General features: G+C 39.6%; 1 protein-coding gene across 1 annotated transcript in view; it reads right to left on the bottom strand.

The window, feature by feature from the left end:
- Positions 1 to 25,270, bottom strand: part of LOC126359816 (cleft lip and palate transmembrane protein 1-like protein) — a 150,318-nt gene that overhangs the window by 107,518 nt on the left and 17,530 nt on the right. The window contains exon 2 of the mRNA XM_050007659.1: positions 7,921 to 8,018. Coding sequence (XP_049863616.1) covers positions 7,921 to 8,018 — 98 coding nt within the window. The remainder of the gene's footprint in view (positions 1 to 7,920; positions 8,019 to 25,270) is intronic.

Here is a 25,270-nt window from a genome sequence, read left to right as displayed (position 1 = left end):
TGTAGCACATGTTGAGGTTGAGGTTTTTTTTTAATATGGGTGTGTACCTTACTCGTGGTCCAGGCAGTGAAGCCAAGGCCCTCATTCTCCGAAACACACAACATTCCATCACTGTGCTGCACAGTGTTCACTGAAGCATGCACGGAGCTTACGGTACCAGAGGACTCGCGGAGCTTACCAGTCCCAAGCTCAGGAACGCAGGGTTGCCTAGCCTGTACCCAGCAATCAAGTGCTAAGCCCCTGAGGGAGCAATGACTTGGATCCTCATGTTTAAATGCACATACTCACAAAATAATTTGGAGTCTCATAGGGGTGATCTTTTTGAGAGCCAGACTGAACAATATTAATAACACGTAATTTCTCTGCCTCAACATTCCACAAAAACTCTACGTGACTTTGTTCCTGAGATTCACTGTGTCCTTTGAATCAGTGAGGCAAACCCTTAACTAGGCTGATGAGTTTCTTAGGTATTTCAGACTTGGTTAGGCAGTTCATCGGGTTCTCCCAGTGGGATTTGTCATACGCCTTCTTAAAATCTAAGGAGAGCATATGAAGGACTTCACCATACTCCCACATCTTCTCAGTGAGCTATTGCAGCACATATATCTTGTCCACTGTTTAACGGTCTTTTCTGAAACCCCCGATATTCACTAATAACTTCTCTTGCACATGACTTGTTTCTATCCAGTGTACAGTAAGACAGGATCTTACAGTATACGTTCAGGAAGGCAACTCCTCTGTAGCTGGTGCAGTCCATATTATCATGTTTCTTGTGTATAGGTCAGGTTACCACTGTCTTCAATCTTTGGGGATCTTCTCCACAATCCAAATTGTCTTGATTGGTTGGGTAATTGTCTTGTTGAGCCCCTCTACTACAGCTTGAATGACTTCCACCTAGATTTCATCTACTCCTGGAATTTTGTTCTTCTTCAGCCTTATCATACGATTCTTTATTTCCTCCAGCATAGGTGGTGTATAGTCTAAGTTTACACATCTAGGGGGTGAGATTCAAGAAGATCTCTAAGTATACCACAGCTGCCTTAAAGTACTGTTTCCATTTCTCAGAAATGGTGAACTCATTATTCTCCTTGACGAACTCCTGGAGGCTCTGATATCACTTCTTAAAGAAGTTAACTTCATGGTAAATTTTTTAATATTCTTTTCTCAAGAAATCTTGTTGAGCCTACTCTATCATTTCTTTGGCGTATCTTCTTTTGCTATCATATCTTTTTATTGGTTTATTGGTTAAGTAATTCAGAATTGCATACTGTCCATGAATTTATTTGTTATTTGTGCATGAACTTGGTTTGGATGGACACAGCATATCTGCAAGTTGGGACAACAACAACAGTTTTACTATGCTTCATGGTATCTGCTGGTTCGGCACTTTATTCTGTGCTGCAGGGTTCTTGCTTTGAGATTCTCCACATTTCATAGAACAGGAATACCGTGACAAAGAGCCTCGCATCAAGGAATAAAATCATGTTTAGTTTGAGAGTTTTGTAGAGAGCAGCAATGACTGAACATCTTACATAATAATCGAGCTCAGTTTGAGAGTTTTGCACAGAGTGACAATGACTGAACATCTTACAGCATAAATGTCAGGTTGTGACAAAACGAGGTAGGATCTCTTTATTTCCTCTCTTGTTTTGCTATCTGCCTCCTTAAATTCATTTTTTCCATTTGTGACTAATTGCCATTAACATACATGAGTATAATCTGCATTTTCGTAAAAGAGAAAGGTTAACCCTCAGTCTTAAGAAATATGGCACCAGATCTAATTTTGTTCTTAGTTTAGTGTATGTAATTAATCTCCTAATTAATTTGACCATTCCTAGTTAATATATTTTGTTATAGCATGAAATCAGCAATTGTTCCGTGTCTTAGATTCTATTGTTGACTTATAAACAAATGTAAATTCTGTACTAATTATAAACATTTGGCCCTATTCAAAAACATGTTAGCAAAGCCAGCCCTTATTTAATTCCAAAATAATTACCAGATTTGACAAAAGCATTGTTTGTGTAAGTATATATGTTAATTTCATGATTTTAACAAATAATTTGGCCTAACCCTTGTAGTAGAAGAAACTGTTAAAAAGAAGGAATTTTTCTATATATTCAGTTAATTGACTGAGTTATGTTTTAATTGTAATTTCTGTAACTTAAACGTTGAACAATGTATAGTTTCAGTAGCTATTATTGTGAGAATATATAAAGGCCCAATTTATCGTTCCGAGTCAGTCAGTCCACGACCGATTTTCCAGTCAGTCCATGGTCGATTTTCCAACAAAAAACCTGTATTGGTTAGATCAACAACAATGCATCAAATTAATCATGAAATAAGTGTACTACAAATAGGACCTGTGTTAGAACAATGAAAGTGTCTGCTCAATAGTGTCACACGTACCGTACAATTTTGCAAGAACTGTATGGTTAGGTTTTTACTGCTCACAGATGTTCAATGGTACACTATTTTAGCAGTATGCTGACATTTGACTGCAACTATTAACGAGGCTTATCAAAAGTTAACCAATAGTGAACTGGGCATATTAACTGTGTAAAATTGAGGGGTTGTGAACAGTGAAAGTAAAGAATGGTGAAATGCTATGTACAACTGTCGGCTACATCATTTACAGTAGTCAGTGTTGAACTTTCACTCCCCATTTTTCAGCCAGTATAACAATACATTACATCGACACCGAATACTACCAACGAGGAAATAAAGCAGGCGAATGTCACAAGGTATATGTATGTTTACACACTGAATGTAAAGTGATTCCCCATTGTAAATCAATGATCATTATATGTATATTTAAGAAGAAGAGCTCCTATCGTTTAACAGATAGTTGTAATTCAAGAAACATTTCAGCTTCCAGCACAAGAGATATTGCAACGGAGAAGTAGTCCACTTTAGAGAAGTATAAAATGGTTTGAATGCTTAATCTAAACACATCACACCAGAAATACAACTGTGATTGTAATCTAAACATAATGTCTCACAGATGTTAAAACACTTCAAAAGTTAGTTCAGCCTGTAGAGAAGTAAGAAGCCTGTGCGAAGTGGAGTTTTGCAGTTAGAAATGCAGTTAAAAACTTGTTTAGCGTACCTAACCCCCTCACGTGTATACTATTACATTGCAACAAAGATATAAAAATGATTCCCACATATAATTTATATCTTTGCTGACGTATCACTGCAAAAGGATTCCAAGGCATGGGAAGATAGACGATTTTCATTTTCAGTTAGGGATGTTGGACAAATTAACATAATTGTAGGACTATATCATTGAATATAATCTGTTGTAGGATTACACAACATGATTTATGTTATTTTTAATCATCATTTTACATGCAATTATAATAGCGTGCTTTGTTATTTCTATCCTTCTGCTAGTCATTACAGAGTTCAAAAAAATTTTATTGTTGTTGTTATCTTTTGTCCAAAGACTATTTTAATGAAGCTCTTCCCGATACTCTATCCTGTGCAGGCCTCTTCATCTCTGAATAAATGGCTCCAAGCACTATGGGACTTAACATCTGAGGTCATCAATCCCCTAAACTTAGAACTACTTAAACCTAACTAACCTAAGGACATTATACACATCCATGCCCGAGGCAAGATTCGAACCTGTGACCGTAGCGAACCTGTGAGTGTAGCAGCAGCACGGTTCCAGACTGAGGCGCCTAGAACCGCTCAGACACAGTGGCTGGCTCATCTCTGAATAACTTCTGCAACCTGAATCTAGCTGGACCTGCTTACTGTATTCATCTCTTAGCCTCTCTCTATAATTTTTACCCCACACTTCCCCCCAATGCTACATTTATGATTCCTTGACGTCTCAGAATGTGTTCTGTCAACCAATCCCTTCCTTTAATCAAATTGTGTAACAAGTTTCTTTGTTCCCCCAATTCTATTCAATACCTCCTCATTAGTTATGCTATCTACATATCTAGTCTTCAGCATTCTTCTGTAGCATCACTTTTGTCTGAACTACTTAGCATCCACATTTCACTCCTGTACAAAGCTACATACCAGACAAATATACTCATGTTCACAAAAATAGAAGACCTGGAATGAATAGAAATAGGACGTTCATATTCACAGGACATGTACATTAGTATGTTCTCCAAAAATGAATAGCATTTCAGTCACCTCAGTTCAGTAAGTGTCTTGTTGCCTAGTAGGCACATGGTCTACCAGGGGCCCTGGTAACTTGTTTCACGCATGATGGCATCATTCTATATAAGGCACAATGATGTCCTGTGGTATACCCATCCGTGCTGCATTCACCTGCTTCCAATGTTCATCTGTTGTGACTGGCTTTGGGCCACAGCACTGCACCCGTCGTTTCACCATATCTCATACATTTTTGATTGGCAACAACTCTGGTGATCTGGTGGGGCAGGGAAAAAAGGCTGACATCCAGTGACACCAAGAAGGCACATGGGGACGTGCATTGTCATGCTGAAAAATGGCATCTGGGGTGTTGTGAAGAAAGGGTATGGCTACGGGTTGCAACAGGTCATTCACATAGGCCACACAGGTCACAGTGCTCTGGACTATCACCGATTGTGATTTGTGGTTGTACCCAATAGTGCCCCACATCATAAGGCCTTGTGTTGGTGCTGTACATCTTGTGCAAATGCATTCATCATGATGCTGCTCCTCCCGTCTGTGGCAACCCAAAATGTAGCCACCATTTTCAAACAAACAGAACCTGGATTTGTCTGGAAACACCATCTGACGCCATTACTGTCCCCAGTGACGTTCCATACACCATAGCTGTCTAGCATCTTTCTGCACATTCATGAAAGGTAGGTGGAGAAGTGGTCAATGTGCTCATAACCCATGCCATAATAAACAGCGACAGTCTGTCACCGCTGATAGTGTATGATTGTTTACACTGTTCCACTGATGTGCCAGAGATAAGGACACACATCTGTCTTGCAATGCCATTAGGATGAGATATGTCTTCTCGGAGGGTGAGCTGGATGGTGTGACCTGACCGATCTTGTCATGTCCTACAGCCTTCCATGAACCATTTTGCACACACCTGTTGCACTGCCAAAACACTTCGTCCCACATGAGCAGCAATTTCCCAGATGGATGCATCACATTCTCTCATGCAGATTAATGCGTCGTCTTTCAAACTCACCGATTTGACAATACAGTCATGCATACGTCTTCGAGGCATCTTGCACATCTGCTCAAGCCGCACTGGTCCATTACCTTCAATTTACAGAGAGAACAAGAGACCCAGGCACATTATACCAGTAGGTGGTGTTGCACACCAATATCAATGTTGACCTCTAACTCATGGGCTGAAATGGTTCAAATGCTAATCATTTCTGCAGAACATACTAATGTACGTGTCCTGTGAATGTGAATGTCCTATCTCTACTCGTTCTAGGTGTTCTTACTTTTTCTGAACATGAGTGTACCTTCAGAACAGACTTCCAAACACTTAAATTTATATTTGATGTTTGATTTCTCTTGTTCAGAAACATTTTTGGCCATACCCAATCTATATTTTATATCCTCTCTACTTTGGACGTAATTAGTTATTTTGCTGCACAAATAGCAAAACTCACGAACTGCTTTTAGTGTCTCATTTCCTAATCTAATTCCCTCAACATCGCCTGATTTAATCTCAGTATATTCTATTGCCCTTGTTTTGCTTTTGTTGTTGGTCATCTTAAATCCTTCTTTCATGACACTGTCCATTCCGTTCACCTGATCTTCCAAGTTCTTTGCTGCCTCTGACAGAATTATGTCATCATAGGCAAAGCTCAAAGGCTTTATTTCTTCTCCTTGAACTATAATTGCTTCTCCAAATTTTTCTTCGGTCCCCTTTACTGCTTGCTCACTGTACTCATGAAATAACATCTAGGATAAATTGCAGTCCTGTTTCACCACCTCCTCAGCGACAGGTTCCCTTTCATGCCCTTTGACTCTCATAACTACTGTCTGGGTCCTGTACAAGTTGTAAATAACTTTCACTCACCTGTATTATACCCCTACAACTTCCATAATTTCAAATAGTGTATTCTAGTTAACATTATCAAATGCTATAAGCAAAGATTTTCCTTTCTTCAACTTTTTTTTTTACAAGTTATAAGTTAAGTACTGACTCGTGTATTCATACATTCCTCCAGAACACACACTGACCTCCACCAAGGGTGTCTTTTACCAGTTTTTCTTTTCACATATACACAATTCATATTAATATTTTGAAACTATGACTGTTTAAACATATAATTTGGTAATATTCACACCTGTCAGCCCTTGCTTTCTTTGGAACTGGAATTCTTACACTCTTCTTCAAGTCTGAGGGTATTTTGCCCATCTCACCCATCCTGCACACCAAGTGGAATAGTTTTGTCATGGCTGGCTCTCCCAAGGATATCAGTAGTTCTGGTTTTCATTTAGTTCTTTCACCACTCTGTCAAATTCTTCTCACAGTATCACATCTCCCATCTCATCTTCATCTACATCCTCTTCCCTTTCTATGATATTGCCTTCAAGTTCACTTCACATGAATAGCTCATCTATCTACTCTTTCTATGTAGGCTTTTCTTTGTTTCATTGTGGTAACACTTATTTGTTAAGGGCCAAATTGCTGTCATTTACAAACAAAGTCCTTTCCATGCCATTTCATTCAGTAATCAAAATATTTACTGGCAAAATCGTTATCTAGCAGGTGCACTGTTCTCAAATATTTTATGTTAGTTTTGCAACATTCGGTTTGTAATAATAAATTTATCTTAGCTGTTGAATGCTCGAGATCTCACAAACAAGGACTTTGGGAAAAAATAAGTTTCTCTGAAATGTTATCACTGAAAGCGTATTTATCAAAAAGAAGCTTGTTAACACAGTACTTATTACCTAGCACAAAAGATATACCTGTGAAACAATGTCTGATCAAATTTCATAAAAAAAACTCTAGTTACTGTTTCTTACAAACAATACTGCATAGCAGTTGCTAATAAATAGCATACGGAAGAGCTGCTGCTCTTTGGTCAGCATCGCAACCTGATGATGGAGCCATGGAATTCTAGGATCATTGATATGAAACAAGGTATTGGCATTACATTATCAAAATAATCACAATATCAAAGACGATTACTTCCTCTCTAATGACTGGTTTGCCTGTATCACGAAAGAGCAGGTTCACTGTATTTGAAAAACAGAATGTTAAGCTTCCTAGTACCACTCTGACAACTGAAATGTTATAGTAATATGGAAAGAGGAGGCACTGAGTTACAGATGAACACAATGAAAAAGAATGCTACATATATTCAGCTATCAGACAAAGTCCTCCCTGAATATATGTAGCATTCTTTTTCATCGTGCCTGTCTGTGACTCAACACCCCCTTTATGTGGTGAGTAGCAATCTATCCTTTCCATATTGTTGTTATTCCATTCTGAATTGTCTATTTTTAGAAGACTTGTAATTATAGCTAAAGCAATTAACAATCTTATACTAGGCACAAAAGTTACAACAATGAAACTTAGGAAGCAGCAATATTTAGAAAGACTACATGCAAAGAGACAGATGTGAACCTAATTTCACTCTACAATATCTGCAGTCAACACATCAAATAAATTTAAATTGGCTCATAAAATTTTTAAATATACTTCCTGGCCTCAGCAGCCGGAGACTGTGGCCGTGTGTGTGTGTGTGTGTGTGTGTGTGTGTGTGTGTGTGTGTGTGTGTGTGTGTCAGCATCTCCACCATATTGTGAGTAGTAACTATCCTTTTCATAATACTGATAAATATGCTTAATATAGATATTTAAATTGATCACTCTTTAACAGTCACCATTAACTAGATTAACAGTATTTAATGTTCACAAAATATACATATAACCACATAAATAAACAGGAAATTTATTACATAGAGTAAACTGTCTTACTTTGCCTTCGGAAAAGTGTAATTGAAGTCACGCCATGATTCAACGAATTTCACATCTTTTAAACTTGGGTGAGGTTTCACTGATGTGAACAATGCCAACTGTAAAACACACAAAACTTTTTTCAGATTCAACATGACATGTAACAGTCAAATAATTACATTATTGGAATCATCATCTGCTAAATAATGACATGAAAACTGCTAAACGACACATTTATCCCAAGCATTAAATACTGATGTATAGCAGTCCCTTTTTACAAGGAGAAAGAAAAAAAGAACATTTAATTACAAACTAAAACAGACATAAGGAAGATTAGGGCTTAGCATCCTAGTCACAATGATGTTATCAGAGCTTAAGCAGCACCTCATATTGGATATGGGTAGAAACTGAAATCAGCCTTGCCCTTTTCAAAGGAACCATCCCAGTATTTGTCTTCAGCAATTTAGTGAAGCCATGAAAAATCTAGCTCTGGAGGGCGAACCGGAATTTAAACCCTACTACTTCTGTATTTGAATCCAGTGCCTTAACAACTGCTCCACTTTGATTAGTACTGAAACCGAATCATAGCTGTAGCATAAAAATATAAACTGTGATAGAAAGCAAGACCAATGCACTAAAATAGAATAATATTAATCTCCCATCTAACCAGGACATTTAATAAAGGCTAAAAATGTTTCCCATAAATATACATACACGTACAAGAATACATTGTCACTAAACTGAAAAACTGGAATTTAAGGTTGTACAAAGGGGAGATATTGAGTGTGTGCAGATCAATATGTGCAATCACAATTCTGGTCAATAATGGAAAATTTGACATTTTAAATATATGATGTTCAAGATAACAAACCAATTACCCATTTAAAATTATATCTGAAAAGGTCAACTTACTTCTAATACACACTTCAAATATATACTTCCCATTGTCTTACAGACAATATTGCAAAATAAGTTGCAATTAATTTTTCACAGGTTATGAAGCCATGAATTAATGTTGACATCAAAATAATCGATTACAGAAAAGGAGTGTTATACATTGAATTACAAGCTTCAAACAATCAAGAAAACATCAATATGTACAAAAACTCCTTTAAAGTTCTAAACAAACTGACTGAAAAAGTAACACACACACACACACACACACACACACACACACACACACACACACACACACATATTCATTTGATGGGCAAAAGTAAGAAGTGGGCAACCAAATTCAGAAGTATGTGTAATGCAATGACAATGAGAAGTGATATGGGCATGGATGATAATCAGGGATTGTAGAAATTTTTAATGAACATTTGTAGCTGTAGTGTTTCATACACAATACAAATGAGCAGTCATGTTGAGCCATTTTTAATTTTCTGAATTTGTTTTCTCTTTAGTTGGTAAATTTTATTATTACTTCATTTGTGCTGTCCTGTCCCATTTTGCAGTAATGAAAATTCTACTCTCTGATATCTTATATGATTTCAATCTTGTAGGGGTTGGAAAACTATAGATGTGAGAAGTTTGTGTGTAATTCCAGTCACTGTGCTAAAGGACACAATCTATAATTTTAATTTAACTGATGTTGAATAGTTCAGCACAAATGCAGTAATTAAAATTGTCCCGCCTGAAGATAGTGATTTCTCTCCAGAAATCATCGTGTGATTGGTAAGATGGTTGTATTGTGCATAAAATTTATAAAGTTACAGGCCTGCCTATTACGGTTATGTTTAAGGTACGATGCAGGTTCACTCTTGCTAAGGCAATAGATATTCTTAAAGAACTATTTTCCACTTTCTGTCATAAAATTATTGTTTTTCCTTGATGAGAATCCTGATGGTAATTCTCTTGCCAACTGCAAATGGAATGTTAGCTACTCTCGATTTCCTGTGACTGTGTGCATGCGTAATAAATGCATTCACAATGGCAGCATCCACCAGAAAAAAAATTCTGTACCATCATTTTAGCAATTGCGATCCACCTTCATACCATTCTTGTTTCTGGTCGAAGAGATCCCCACCGCCCATTACGCTGTTGTACAAACTTATGGCACTTGGACAGCAATGCTACATACGAAACCACCTCTTTTGTTTCTGGAAATGAATGTTACACCCTTGGGAGATGCTGCTGTAGACAAAACTGTTATTGTTCTTGTGTCTTGCCACCTTATCACAATGGCTGAATCTTTTATCTGCACCTTGTGAAAGTTTGTCATTTTTCTTCATCATTTCTGGAAGACCTTTTCTGTTGACTCTGACAGTACCAACAGAATATATTCCACTATCCAGAAGTGTTTTCATTATGGTATAAGAGGTGAAATAGTTGTCAAATGCAACAATATATCTACTGTTTTTCAAAGACGAACACAATGCAAGTACAACCCTATCACCAAGAGGAATATTGGCAATATTGTTTTCCTCTTTTCCACACCAGATCTGGAACTTCAGTAGATAGCCTGTTTAGCATCAGCCAGGCGCCACACCTTGAAACCTCTTTTTATAGGCTTCATGGGCATACATTGTTTTATGCTCAATCTTCCCTTGAAAGGTAACATAGCTTCATCAATAGATTATCTGCCTGAATGATTATATATATGCCTCTAAGAAATTAACATTTAGGGCATCAGTCAAGGGCCTCACTTTATTTAGTTTCATATCCATGAGCACCCTTCCCCACTGCCTTCGAATTATCATTCAGATGAAGGTTTTCTAACATTTTTTGAACTTTTTAGAATCATCACTTTCGACACTGATTCAACATGCAGAAAGGTATCTGAACTCTAGTAATTTGATAAGTGTGGCAATTTGTGGATGTCCATAATGATAAGCAACCAGATAAATGCTTTTATTTCAGAGTGTGTCATGTCCACCCAGTTCTTTGTTCTTACAGGTGTTTCAGAGCTTAGTTGAAAATTGTGTCACTCTTGGGGTGCATACAAGTTCTTTTGTTCAACAATATTCTGAATGATATTTTCATTGAAGATCTCAAGAAAATACTCATATGGATGATCCATTTTAGAGAATGCTTTCTCTAATAGATTCTATGTCTAAACACTTAGGTAGTGCTTCATCCCAATCAGTTTCAGCACTCTCATCACTATCACTCAAAGCTGGAATTTTTTTGGACTCTGTGCGAGAACCTGCAGAGACTGAGCACATTCCAAGGACTGAAACATAGTCTCCTACTAAAGGCACTTGCTGCTGAAAAGTAGCAGGAGATTGTGGCTGGATGCTCAGTATATTACTTTCCTCATCTGTTGAAACATCGTCTGATTCAATGTCGGAAACTGACTCATTTTCAGGAAGTGAGAAGAGATATTCCAACATGTCTTCCTTTCTAGTAAAGTAATTCTGTAATGTGAAATGCCAAAGCTAAGTGAATATGCGTAGTAACACATCAGTAAACAGGCCTATTGTCTACACTAAAAGTTTGAAATTGTGCCAGACGTATGGCCAACTTGAGCCTTGGGAGCAAATATTCCCACATGTTTACAACAAATTTTTTACATGTTAGAATTGACTAGAAAATTTCTTTCGTGCATCAACATGAAGAAAATTGCATAAAATATTGAATAGGTACTGTGGAGTTACTTACAAATGCCATTATCTGCAGATATGCAAACAAAAATCACAAAATTACATCAAAATGAGTCCACTTACCAAGAGACTGAGCACAGCAGACATATAATACTCCGTCAATTGTTGCCACAGCGACTGCTGGTGGCAGCAGGAATTGTCATGTGTTTCTAATTCTAGTCTACAGATGGCAGGACCGGCTAAATGGGGGAATGTCAAATCCTTTGGCCCCTGAAGGACATTAAAGTTTGAGGAAAGATATCTTCCCATTGCCCATGGAAGGGTTAATGCAGTAATGTAACAGGACATATTTCCCCCGACAGAAGCAAATACGTTTACGTAAAACTTCTTCCCAAAAAAATTGGGCCTCCAAATATTGTGAGCTACACAGATCAGTATCACCTGTGATTGTATATTCAGCAGTATTAAACAAATACTGCTTGCTGCTGTGTAGTGTCTCAACTGCTCACATTATTAATAAAATAGTCTCTGTTTTGCAAAAGAACATATTGACAGACTAGGGAATTTTCACATTTGTGGATCACATTCTACAAATCACTTACCAAGAAAGTTTTGCAATGAGCATCTTCCATGACATAACTTAAGTCTCTGGTTGCTGTCTTCTGCAATGCTAATGGTTCAGTCACAGCCACTGCCCTGTCACTTTGCTCTCCCTCACTAGCTGACACTGTCCTTTGTGATTTTCACTCTAATGACCATTTTCTGCATTTTCTTGCTAACAATCTGTCCACTGTGTTAAATAGCAATGACAATAAAGTGGAAAATGTTTTAAGACAGCACACAAGAGAGAAGCAGGAAGTTCTACAGTGAATTCCATATCTCTCTCTCTCTCTCTCTCTCTCTCTCTCTCTCTCTCTCTCTCTCTCTCTCTCTCTCTCTCTTCACTTCACTTCACTTCACTTCACTTCACTTCACTTCTATTTCCCAAAATTCCAATGTTCAAGTGTACCCAACAGAATTACTCATCTCCCTGACTCTGAGGGTGGAGTAGGAGTCCTGGATAGCCTGTACTTGTTTGTCTACTGAGTACAATTGCTAAACCAGCTGCCAGACAGTTGAAAAGTCAAAGCAGATGAGATACATTCAATCTATGATAGTCTTCACCTGCTCTAGTGCCATCAAGATCACACAAACCTACGTATGTGAATTGATTTGAGGAGTGAATCCTTAAGGACAGATTCAGGGAACATCACATAGTACATTGGATGACTGTCTGAGAAAATATTAAAATGGATAACAAAAATCATGTACATAAATATGCATGTCTACAAGCATATTCTTGTCTTTTTCTCATATGTAAATAAAACTTTACAATATGGTCATAACAAAACATTAAATATAACAAAAATTAGCTGAAAAAGTTGCCAAAAGTTATTTCCAGGTACACATGGCTGGATGACCACTATTAAAAATAGGGAAAGTGCCAACCATTGTTAGAACAAGTGAATGCTAGTAACAGTTCCATACACAGCTGTTAAAAGTGCTTGAAAAACTAGAGTCTCGATTTAAATCAGCATCTTCACAACTATTCTGCAATTTACACTTAAGTGATTAGTAGAGGGTTAACAGAACATCTTTCAGGCTATTTCTCAACCATTACAATCTCTAATAGTGTGGGGGGAAAATGAACTCTTAAATCTTTCAGTGAAAGATTATATTTCTCTTACTTTATTATGATTGTCTATTTTTCTTATATAGGTAGGAGTCAACAAAATATCTTTGCATTCCAAGTTGATGACTTTTGAAAAGACCTTGCTGCAACACACCTGTATTTTAATTATTCCCATTCCAACCCACTTTATCAAATCTGTGGCATTCTCTCCCCTACTTCACAATAATACAAAACAGGCTGCCCCTCTTTGAACTTTTAGAATGTCTTCTGGTGGTCCTATATGATGATGATCCCAAAATGCACAGCAGTGTTAACCATGATCCCTAGGCACATAGCTGACTCAGCAGCCTTTTACATTATGTGATTTATTGTGTAACCAAAATATAATGGATTTTTTTTAGTATTCATGTAGAGAATCTTAGTTTTTACTGGTTAAGGTCACCCACTACTGTTTGCACAGTAAATATAAAGATATATATTAATGATGATGTAAATAAAATAGAAAGAAACTTCCACATGGGAAAAATATATTAAAAACAAAGATTCCAAGACTTACCAAGCGGGAAAGCGCCGGCAGACAGGTACATGAACAAAACACACAAACACACACACAGAATTACGAGCTTTCGCAACTGGCAGTTGCTTCGTCAGGAAAGAGGGAAGGAGAGGGAAAAATGAAAGGATGTGGGTTTTAAGGGAGAGGGTAAGGAGTCATTCCAATCCCGGGAGCGGAAAGACTTCCCTTAGGGGAAAAAAAGGACAGGTGTACACTCGCACACACACACACACACACACACACACACACACACACACACACACATATCCATCCGCACATACACAGACACAAGCAGACATATATGTCATTTTTCCCTCTCCTTCCCTCTTTCCTGACAAAGCAACTGCCAGTTGCGAAAGCTCGTAATTCTGTGTGTGTGTGTTTGTGTGTTTTGTTCATGTACCTGTCTGCCGGTGCTTTCCCGCTTGGTAAGTCTTGGAATCTTTGTTTTTAAGATATATATTAAAATAGAAATGGACACACAGTCAACATTTCAAATCTGATTCATCTAATTGTGGATGGTTTAATCACTCAGTAACAAAAGGATGAACCAGCCACTCTGAGGTACATTAAAGTAAGCTACCCAATAATTTGGACTTGAGTAGAGATAGTGCATCCTCATGTATTCTGTCTTATATCACACTTCCTGTGTATGGCAGAGCGTTTAAACACAGGGTTGTCAATAGGTTTGAAATGTCTCTCTTGTATGCACAGGCACAAGATCTCTCTTGTGCTAAAAGCTTCACTTTTCCCAAATGTATTCTTAAACCATTCACATTCCATTACTATAGCAGATATTAGCCAATGCTGGATTTTTTTTATCCTCTCTCTCAATTTTTTGGTGACATGTTGGAAAGAGAAAGTGTCACCAACAAATACATCCAATTCCATTTCAGATTTACCTTATATTAAGCTCCTATCTGCTGGTTGCATGCCAGATTTCTTTGGATTTTGACTGGTTTTGGTGTGTAATTCACCTTTTGTTGTTGTGATGCAGACATTTGCATATCTGCATGTATATCCATACTTAACAAATCACTGAAGTGTATTGCAGAGTACCTGTTATTAGGGCTGCTTCCCATTCCAATTACATCAGTGCAGGAAGAAAGATTGTTTAAACATCTTTATACAAGCTGTAATCATCTTCTCATGATTCTTACAGGAGCAATACCTAAGGGGTTGTTGTATATTCTTCGATTAATCACTTAAATCTGGTTGTTGAAACTATGTAAGTAGCCTTCCTTGGGACAGTCTGCCTCTGCCTACAAGAATATGCCAATTCAGTTTCTTTAGCATCTCCACGATATTCTCTCATTGATCAAACAAACTTGTCACAATTTGTGCTGCCCTTCTTTGTATAGTGCTGCCCTTCTTTGTATACGACCAATATATCTTGTTAAACAATGAAAAATGCAGGATGAAAAGTAACGATATTATGAGAAGGAAAGTTGCTATTCACCGTATAGTGGAGATACTGAGTCACAGATAGGCACAACAAAGAGACTCTCACTATTAAAACTTTCGGCCATTAGGGCCTTTGTCAACAAACAAACAAACACACACACACACACACACACACACACACACACACACACACACACACACACACACACACACAGTCTCAGGCAACCAGTTTCAGTTGCCTGAGGCCGCAGTCGTGTATGCGAGTTGCATTTGTCTCATTGAGTGAGTGGGTGAGTGAGTCTTTTTGTTGTGCCTATCTGTCACTCAGCATCTCCACTATATGGTGAGTAGCAACTTTCCTTCTCATAATAATATACCTTGTTAATATTATTTGGCATGGATTACACATAGTCAAGCAAAATTCTAGGATGGGTCACACATTTTGTAAGCAATCTCCCTTGTAGACTGACTGCATTTCCCTAGTTTTCTACCAATGAAATGAAGTCTGTCAACTGCTTTACCAACAGCTGAGCCTGTGAGGCCATTACATTTCGTACGCCCACAAAATATTACACCCACATATGTGATTTGAACAATTCCAACTGTGGCTCACTGATACTCTAGTTAAAGGATACCACTCTTTTCCTTTATTTTGCGAAACACACAATGCCACATTTCTAAACCTTTAAATCTAGTTGCCAACCTTTCTACCACATTGAAATTTTATCAAGATCCAACAACATTTGTGCAGACTTTTTTCAGACAGTACTTCATTATATATAACTACATCGTAGTCATTAATATACAGGATGAACAGCAAAGATTGTAAAATGTTTTCTTGGGGCGCACCTAAAGTTACTCCTAAATCTGTGGATGACCCTTCAGCCAATGTAATACATTGCATGCTCCCTGCCAAGAAATCCTCAATTCAGTCACAAATATCAATTGATACCACATATGATTGTACATTCAATAATAAGCATAGATGTGGTACTGCGTCAAACAGTTTTTGGATATCAAGAAATCGTGCATCTACCTATCTACCTGCCTACCTTGATTCATGACTTTCAGAATTCATGTGTGAAGAAGAGTATGCTGGTAAAATTATTTAATTGGATAGATAAAAAATCTACTCATCATACGACGGCAGAACACACACATAAAAGACTGTTGTCACTGGCAAGCTTTCGGAGCCAGTGGTCCTCCTCCAGGTTGAAGGGAAAGGAAGAAGGGTGAAGGGCGAAGGAAAAGAACTGGAGAGGTCAAGGAAAAGGGGTAGATTTTGGGAAAGTCAGCCAGAACCATGGGTCAGGGCAGACTTACCATATGGGATGAGAAGCAAAGACTGCTTCTCATCCTGTATGGTAAGTCTCCCCTGATTTGAAATGGCAAATGTTATGAACTGTGATCATTCCACTATATTTGCATGCAATGAGGAGGATTCAAAAATTGGGTGTATGGGTACCACATGCTCTAAGCTAAAATCACAAAAATCAGCAGGTGGCCATATATGCATCTCTGCTTGCTAGTCATCAATTGACTCATGAACAACACTGACCACTCCTATCCTATATCATTACTGGTGATGAGAAATGGTGTCTTTATGCTAACATAAGGGAAAGAAAGGAATGGTTGAGCCCAAACAAAGCACAATTCCCCATAAAAATACCTGTAAGCATCTACAAAAGATAATGTTATGCATCTGGTGGAGCAGTGTTGGTGTCGTGTACTACAAATTGCTCTGCCGAGGTGTAATCATCAGTGTTAATGTTTATTGTTAACATCTGAAATGTCTGGCAGATGCAGTCAGAGAACATTGACCAGGAACACTGCATGAAGTGATGCTACTCCTTGATAACGCCAGCTCACATTCTGCTAGACTGACAAAAAACACTATACATACCACACCCACCCTACTGTTGTCTGACCTTGCACCCTCAGATTTTCACCTTTTCCACTCTTATCAAGCAACATTAAAGGGACTTCCTTTACAGATGAAAATGCACTCCAAAAATGGCTCAAGTCCTTCACCTCAAAACCATGTGATTTCTACAGTTGTAAAATCAAAAACTTACCCCAGCGTTGACCGACTGCTGTAAATAGTCAGACAATTAAAGTCTCTATTACGTGTATCCGATGGGTTCATTAAACTTTTGGATAAATGCTATGAACTTATGCACCAACCCATTAGAATGGGAATGTGGCACTTTGAGTAGATGCATAAATAAACCCAGTTAGCAAATTAATGTGCCACAACTCTGTATTCACAAAAAACTGAAACTTATCCTGGCAGAAACAAACAAAAGAAAAACTGGCATTATCAAAAGTGCAATATCATAAGTGTTTAAAACTTACATTGCTATGTACTGAAAGCAGCGAGAGAACTTATGATGGAGAGGTCTCCTTAATTTTTACCTTCTTCAGGGTTGCCACAAGTTTCCCCAAATGAAACTCGCTGATATTTCCTTATTTTCAGGCAAGTTTTAGCATTTTCCCTAACAAATTTTGAGATCTCAAGGGTAATTTGAGCTACGACACAAACAACAATAGTGCAAATAAGGAAATATCTAAAAAAAATTGCAAGCAGATGGCATTTCCTGATGTGAGCAAAAATCTATAAGTACTAACATCAACATTTTTTGTACTGAACTGTTTTTAGATGGAAAAGGCAAGCCAAATTATATATGATTTTCATTAAATCCAATGATGTTATTTTATTTCAATAAAACGAAACACATTTGGTGGCAAAAATATGCATTTCCTTAGAGTCACGAGGCAGATTTAAAATACTTTCACCGAGTTCAGAAATAACCACAGAAAAACGTAGGCCTCTTGAAAGAAGTGTACAAGGTGGGGAAGAATTGTGTAAAGCAACACTGTAGGTGACCACTAATAAAGTGCAGTTCTATTATGTTCATTATTGTCAGTTATTACCCACTGTTATATATCAACATTCCATCCAGGATTTTTTTTTATGTATGTCTGGGTACACGGATAAACCATGAAAATCTGTTGCATTACACCACACACAAACAGACCCAGCCTGCAGGCAGATCATTAAGACTAGATCTGAAGAGTAGGGCCTGCACATTAGTGGGAACTGAATGGCTTCAGATCAGCAGGCCCGATCTATTACAGATACCAGCAGAAACCGCCTGCGGATTTGGCCCATCGTGGAAATCTACTCGTGTTGCCAGCTATTCACGAGCCATAGACAACATATTGTTGAAATTAGACCATGGTGATCAATCCATGCATCAGGTAACTTGTTCAAATACTCTGAGAATCAATAATAATGAGAATAGGTAGTAATTCACCATAAAGATGATTGCGGAGCGGCAGACTGGGACATGGAAAAGAATCTCACTCTCACAACTAATTTTTCAGCCATAGCTTTTGTCAAAAAATGAGCGCACACATGCACATTCACACAATCACTGCTCACGCACACATGATCTCCGTCTCTGGCCACTGCGGCTACAGTCTCTGCGGATTAGATCCAAACAAACCTCTCCTCATGCTGCCCTGCCTCTCGTCGACAGCTGTTAGGGTAGTGGCAAGAAATGGTGGCAGCACTGACTGCATGGTGAGGGGAGTGGTAGGAAGGAGAGAAGCTATAGTAATGGTGGAGTAGGGACGTGGTGCACATACTCAGCTGCACACAGCCAGTGACGATAAATGACATCTCAGTAAACAAACTGTTTCATCTACTGAGGCAAAAATGAGATTTTTCCAGTGCTTTTTTTCCAACTTTCCCTGATATTCCCCTGGTTTCTGTGATGTGTTTGAAATTCCCTGATATTCCCTAATTTCTAGAACCTGTGGCAATCCTGTTCTTTGCCTCAAACTCATCACAAGACAAATAAAAAGTCTGTCTCCAGCAAGACTGGAACTGAGAAATAATGCAGTCTTCACTTTATAGTGCAAATATATTACATCTCAGCTAGAAAAGAACTGTGATTCTCTCTCTCTCTCTCTCTCTCTCTCTCTCTCTCTCTCTCTCTATCTATCTATCTATCTATCTATCTATCTATCTATCCTAGTGATGGATTGGAATGGTTTGATGGAGTTAAAGGGACCAATCTATGAGGTCATTAGTCCCTTAATACTATATTTATCAAGCAGGAAAGGACACAGAAGACAAATTCTGACGAACTTGACTGTAAGCGAGAATAAACAAAACCAAGAGAAACAAGTAGAAATGAGAGGGGGATAAGGGTGAAAGTGGCCGAGTTGCCCTTCACAGAAAGTAGTCCAGAGGACCCCAGGATATGCAATGGGAGATGCTCCCTCTACATCCAGTGTTTACTCACTCTCCATTATCACAAGAAAACTAGTAATGTGGATAAACTGATAAAGTCTCAAGAGAGAGAACATCTATGACAAGGCAGTTAACCAACAACAGATGTAAAAGAACAAGAAGAATTAAAAAGGTGGGAATGGCAGGAGTCAGGCCAGGCCGCTGAACAAGGGGAACCAAGGCCAACCTCGATCAGAGCAGGTGGCAGGGTACCCTTCCAACCCCTCAAGCAGCTGTTGAGGCCAATGTGCCCTACTTCACAGTGAGGAGTAGGAACAACCTTCACAAATAAAATATAAAACCAGATCAGACACTTTGATATTGGCCACTGTCACCAAAGGCAGCTTGTGAGCAAGTTAAAGGATTTGTCATAAGTTGGTAAAATGGGACAGACCAGTAAGATGTGGGCCACTGTCAGACACGCAGCACATCAACAGTGTGGTGGATCCTCATGTCATAGACTGTGACCATTGGTCATCCAAGCGTGCCCAATACAAAGCCGACAATGAACAACAGATTCCCTGTGAGAAACATTGAGGGAAGACTGCCACATGGCCACAGTCCACTTTATTGCTTGCAGATGGTTTGGATTTGTCTGGAGATATCAGGTCACAGCAATCCGTGGTCCAAGCTTTCAACAGCTGATGGCATATAGGCGACCAAAGGTCCTATTTTGGTTCCCCATCTCCAAAGCCAGCATCCCACTAGCCAACTTAGCCACCTGGTCACCACATTCATTTACTGGAATCACAGCGTGACTTTGGGGTCAGACAAATGCAACCAGTCATCCATGTCAACAGAGAGCAGCAAGGAGATCTTGCATAGTCACAACCCATTGGTGTCAAGAGTAGCAATGGCCACTAGCTTGAAGACTTTCATTAAGAACGTCTCACCGGTGCAAGAATGAATGTGACTAAGGGCTCCAGTGATGGACACCAATCCTGTAGTGAATACACTACACTCATTCGCCAGGGAGTGTAGTTCACTGTACCTTGCGTGTCTGTAGGCAAACCCGGTTTTCCCGTCGACTGTAGAACTGCTAGTGTATGCCACTTCTGAACTCAAAAATGAATCAAAGAAGGGAGAAGTTGGAGTCCAAAGCAGAGACACTGCATGCTAACTGTGATTGTGGCTCTAGTCCTGGGCCACTGTGTGGGAGACATATCTCCCTACCAGGAAAAATGACACAATAGTTTGGATTCTAAGGGAGCAGCAAATGTATATTACATAGCTGAGCAGCAGTTATTGGTGCCTGATCTGTAGTGGAGGGACCTCAGCCTCTGCAAGTAGGCTATTCACAGGGCTGGTCCAAAAAGAACGCTCACAAGTTGGCCGTACAATGGTGTATCAGGCCAAGCATTTGAAATGGTGAAGGCAATGCCGACCTATATCCCAGACACCAATAATCAAGACAAGACAGGATCAGAGCTCTGTAAAGCCACCAAAGTATGCCGGGGAATGCACATAAGCTGGTCTTACTGAGACAGCACATTCATTCAAGTTGGCAAAGAAGGGGAAGCTATGCAACTGGGCATTACAGACCAGTCCTAGGCAGTAAGACCCCATCACACTGAGCAGTTGGCCATCGAGGAAGAGTTCTGGTCATGGATGGACAGTATGATGGCAACGAAAGTAAGACACTTGTCTTGGTGGCTGAAAACAAAAATCCATGGATGAGAGGTCTGAACTACGGCTTCTGAACAGCACCCTGCAGTCGACATTCAGCAACATCCACAGTGAAACAGCAAAAGTAAATGCAAAATTCATCAGCATCCGGGAGGGTGACACTGTAGACCCCACAGTGGCAGCTACATCACTGTTACCCCCTAGAAAAACGGGCACTCAATAAAGAACCCCATTGGACCCCATTCTCTCGTATATGAGGGGTGACAAGAAGTTCCAGACATGGATTGGGAGTTTGTCCTGGATACCCCGCTCACGTAGGGTAATGAGGATATGATGACACCATGTGGTGTCACAAGCCTTTTTGCAAGTCAAAGAAGACAGCAGTAAGGTGTTCATGCCAGGCAAATCTGATCAGATAGCAGACTCCAGGTAGATAAAATTGTCAGCAGTAGAATTGCCTTGATAAAACCAAGCTGGGACAAAGCCAAAAGACCCCATGACTCAAGGTACCAAACAGCCACTAGCCCACCATATGTTTGAGCAACTTGCAGAGAATATTAGTGAGACTAACTGGGCAATCGCTATCCATCTCAAGGGGGTAGTTACCTGGTTCCAGTTCTGAGACAATCACAATTTCTTGTCACCGAGATGTGAACTCACCCTCATCCCTGATACAGCTGAAAATGGCAAGAACGACACTGGGAATCCATTATTAGTGTCTGAGCATTTAGCTGTGGATGCAGTCAGGCCTTGGAGTCACTGAATGGAACACTATATGGCTCCAGGCGACATGTAGTGAAAGGTAAGTGAATTCACTCCACCTGTTCTTTGGGGACACTAAATGCAGCTGATAACAGCTAGATATTGAGGCTCTAGCAAAACGCATAGTAAAATGTTTGGTGGCAGCACCTGGGTCAGTGAACATAACAACATTCAGGGAGACACAAGGCACATCTGTGGGAGACTGTGCCCACAGAGGTGTCACACCTTTGTCCACATCTGCAAAGGAGGAGTAAGCAGTCCAATGGTAGTAATATACAATTCCCAGCACTCTTTTTGTCATTTTTTTAGGTGGTCAACCCATACATTAAGCTGTTTAAAGGCAGTGAGGTGTTCCATACATGGATGTCACTTATGGCATTGAGAGCCCATCAGTGATCTCTAAGAGCCACAGTGATTTCTGAAGTCCACCAAGGTACCATCTTCCAATGGAGATTCTGGGGAATAGGGGATTGCTATGTCTGCTGCAAATAGAATGGTTATGGTTCTACTATGGACAGCCACCTCGATACCTCAACCTGGGTATGCAAAGGCAACCCAGTCAGTGCTGCTGAGAGCTCATCTGCATGGACACTGTCACACAAGTCATCATGGACTTTCCCATGGGTGTAGGGGGAAAGACCAGGGTAGCAAATGGAAAGATCAATGGCCGAATAAGATCTAAATGCTACACTGAAGTGTAAGGGGTACCAGTATTCAACAGACAAAGATTGAGCACAGTGAGCAAAGTTTTGATGGCTTTACCAGGGCCAGTGGTTGTAGTTCCACGTTTCATTAGGCTGTGGGCATTGAAGTCACCCACAGTGAGGAAAGGAGGGGGAGGGAGGGAGTGGGAGCTGAGAAATCAGTGCAGACAACACATTCTGAGGCACTTTGCCACTGGCACTGGGAGGAAGGTATACATCACAGATGGTAAAATCCACAAAGATCCTCAAACTAACAGCCACAGTCTTCAAAGTCATACTGAGTTACATATGTTCACATACTCCATAAATTAAATGCAAACTCCGCCTGACACCCTGTGAGAGTCAGCTCAATTAAAAAGGGTCCTGATAGGCATGAGGAATAGAGGTTCATGCTGGGAACCAAGTTTTCTGAAAGGTAGTACAGAAGGTAGGGGAAACATATAAGAGAAAGCAGATGTCAGGCAAATGGTGGAAAACTACTTCAGCTCGAATGGAGGATGATGTATGGATGTGAAGGGACCAAGGAGGCAGGTCATGGTCCAGCATAGACTGCTGCCACTGGTTGCAAGGATACAACATCAACATAAATCAGTACCAAAGCATGTTGTGTAGGAGGATCAGGTAGTACAGGTACCACTAGGAAGTTTGCCTCAGGTGTAGAGTCAAAACATGGGGTCTGGTGGCACTGAGACAACCAGAACCTCCATCTTAAAGGTCTCCTTTTTGTCCCTCTTCTCCTTGGACGATTCTTATGTTTATGAGGGCTTGTCTGGCCTAGTTTCAGGAACAGAGGAGGAATACGAAGCCCTACAACCAGCAACCTGTGGCACTTTCAGCTACAGGCTGATATCTGATTGCAGATCAGCAGAATCCTGAGGGAGGAGTCTCTGAGGGATCCCTTCCTGGTGAGATGCCAGAGGAGGGTGTTGCTTGGGAACTGATGTCCAGAGTGGGTGGGGAGTCAAAACTACCAAATAGTTTGTTAGGCCCCTACCAACCAGGAAAACAGTTACAGTCAAGTGGCCCCAAGGGCCCAATGTAGAAGGCCCAAAGGCAAGAATACTGTCACTTTTTTTTTTTAAGGATGATGTCATCAAAGCCATAGCAAATGTTATAGTCATATGGACAGGTTGCAAATAATCATATTTTTTCTTGGCCTCTTTGCTCATGAATTGGTCAACAGTCTTGTATTCTTGGATTTTCTTTTCTCTTTGGAAGATGGTGCAGTCCAGTGAACAGTGGGAATGGTGCTCCCTGCAGTTGACACAGGTGAGGGCGGGGGGTGGGGCAAATGGAGCTTTCATGTGCATCTGACAGTCACAATCTCTACAGATGGGTCTGGCATTACAACACAAGGTCATGTGCCCAAATCTTATACATTTGAAGTACCACATGGAAGGGAAGACACAGGGTTTCATACTGCATCAATACACATACACGTTGACCTTTTCAGGCAGGGTCATTCTACGTCAAATGGACCAATATTAAAAAGAGTCCCCACTCAACCATCTCCAAATCTAATTAAATTTGGTGTGAAGGTTCTACATGGTCTTTGGTGGTTATATACCAAATTTCAGTTCAGCATCTTCAGTGGTTGAACTCTTAGGAGATTTTAAAGAGAAGCTACTCACGTCTGCCTCATGTACGAAAGCACAAATCTGTCAACTTTGGTAGGCTTTTTTAAAAGTTCTAGCAAACATTTGGTCATTTGCTTTAGTATAAATAGACAACTTTTTATGCTGAATCACACCATGGCAAAAATTATGGTTTTAGCCATACCTAAATATAGAGACAAGCCTCTAAAGTGGCTAAAAAATTTGTTGCGCTTTTCAGAGAGCCATGATTTGACCGACCACTGCTACTTTTCATGTGAGCCAATCGTGCCAAAACCTCGGATGGCTATTACTACCTATGATGTCTATATATCAATCAAATTTAATTAGTACTGGATGCCCAGGTGAAAAGATATGCATCTGAAAAGTTGGCCAAAATTTTCTACTTGCAAATTTCTGGGTATTTTGGGGGGGGGGGGGGGGGGGCGGCAGGGGGGGCAATATCTCAACTGTGTCTTCTTCAAGCCTTTTTTTCTTGCCACAGCTGGACAGAGCTTTCAAATCTATATTGTTTAATTTCTGGATCTTGCATATTGACAATTTTCACAGTGTCAGTCTTTTGTGCGGTGTAATCTTTGATGTTGACACTGTAGTATCTTAGTGTTGAGTACTAAGTGTTTGAATAATCAGTAATTATTGTTGTAGTTGAAGGTAAACACTAAAACAACATGTTTTAATAGCCTAATTTGTATGTTTTATATAAAAACAACACTGAATATTGTCTGAAGTCTTCACCATTCTATCATGGCAAAAGGAACTACAGTCAGTTAAGGAAATGTCACCAATTGACAAGGACATTCTTCAGTGTAGGTCTGGACTTAGTTTTACTGAAGATGCCCACATTTGTTCAAACCTGAATGTCTGCAACACATGTGGTAAAGAAAAAAATTGACCAAGAAGGCCTGAACACCAGTAAACACAGCAATGTCTGATAGGCTGAAGTTATTGACTAATGAAGTTTTTAAACCTGGTCAGAAAATGTGTACCAAATGTAAAAATGAAATGCCCAAAGAGAAACATCCCACCAGGCTACGCAAGAATCACGATCTACTGAAGACATGTGTGGTGTTGATGCTTGCTTTACTGCTAACACTTCATTATCATCACTTGGAGAACCACTACTAAAGCTTCAACAGATCAGCGAAAGGGATTCAATGGGATACATAAAGTGCAAATTTCTGAAAGCCCA

The sequence above is a fragment of the Schistocerca gregaria genome, chromosome 1, assembly GCF_023897955.1.
Source record: "Schistocerca gregaria isolate iqSchGreg1 chromosome 1, iqSchGreg1.2, whole genome shotgun sequence".
NCBI lineage: Eukaryota > Metazoa > Arthropoda > Insecta > Orthoptera > Acrididae > Schistocerca > Schistocerca gregaria.
This window is presented reverse-complemented; position numbering and strand designations above follow the sequence as displayed.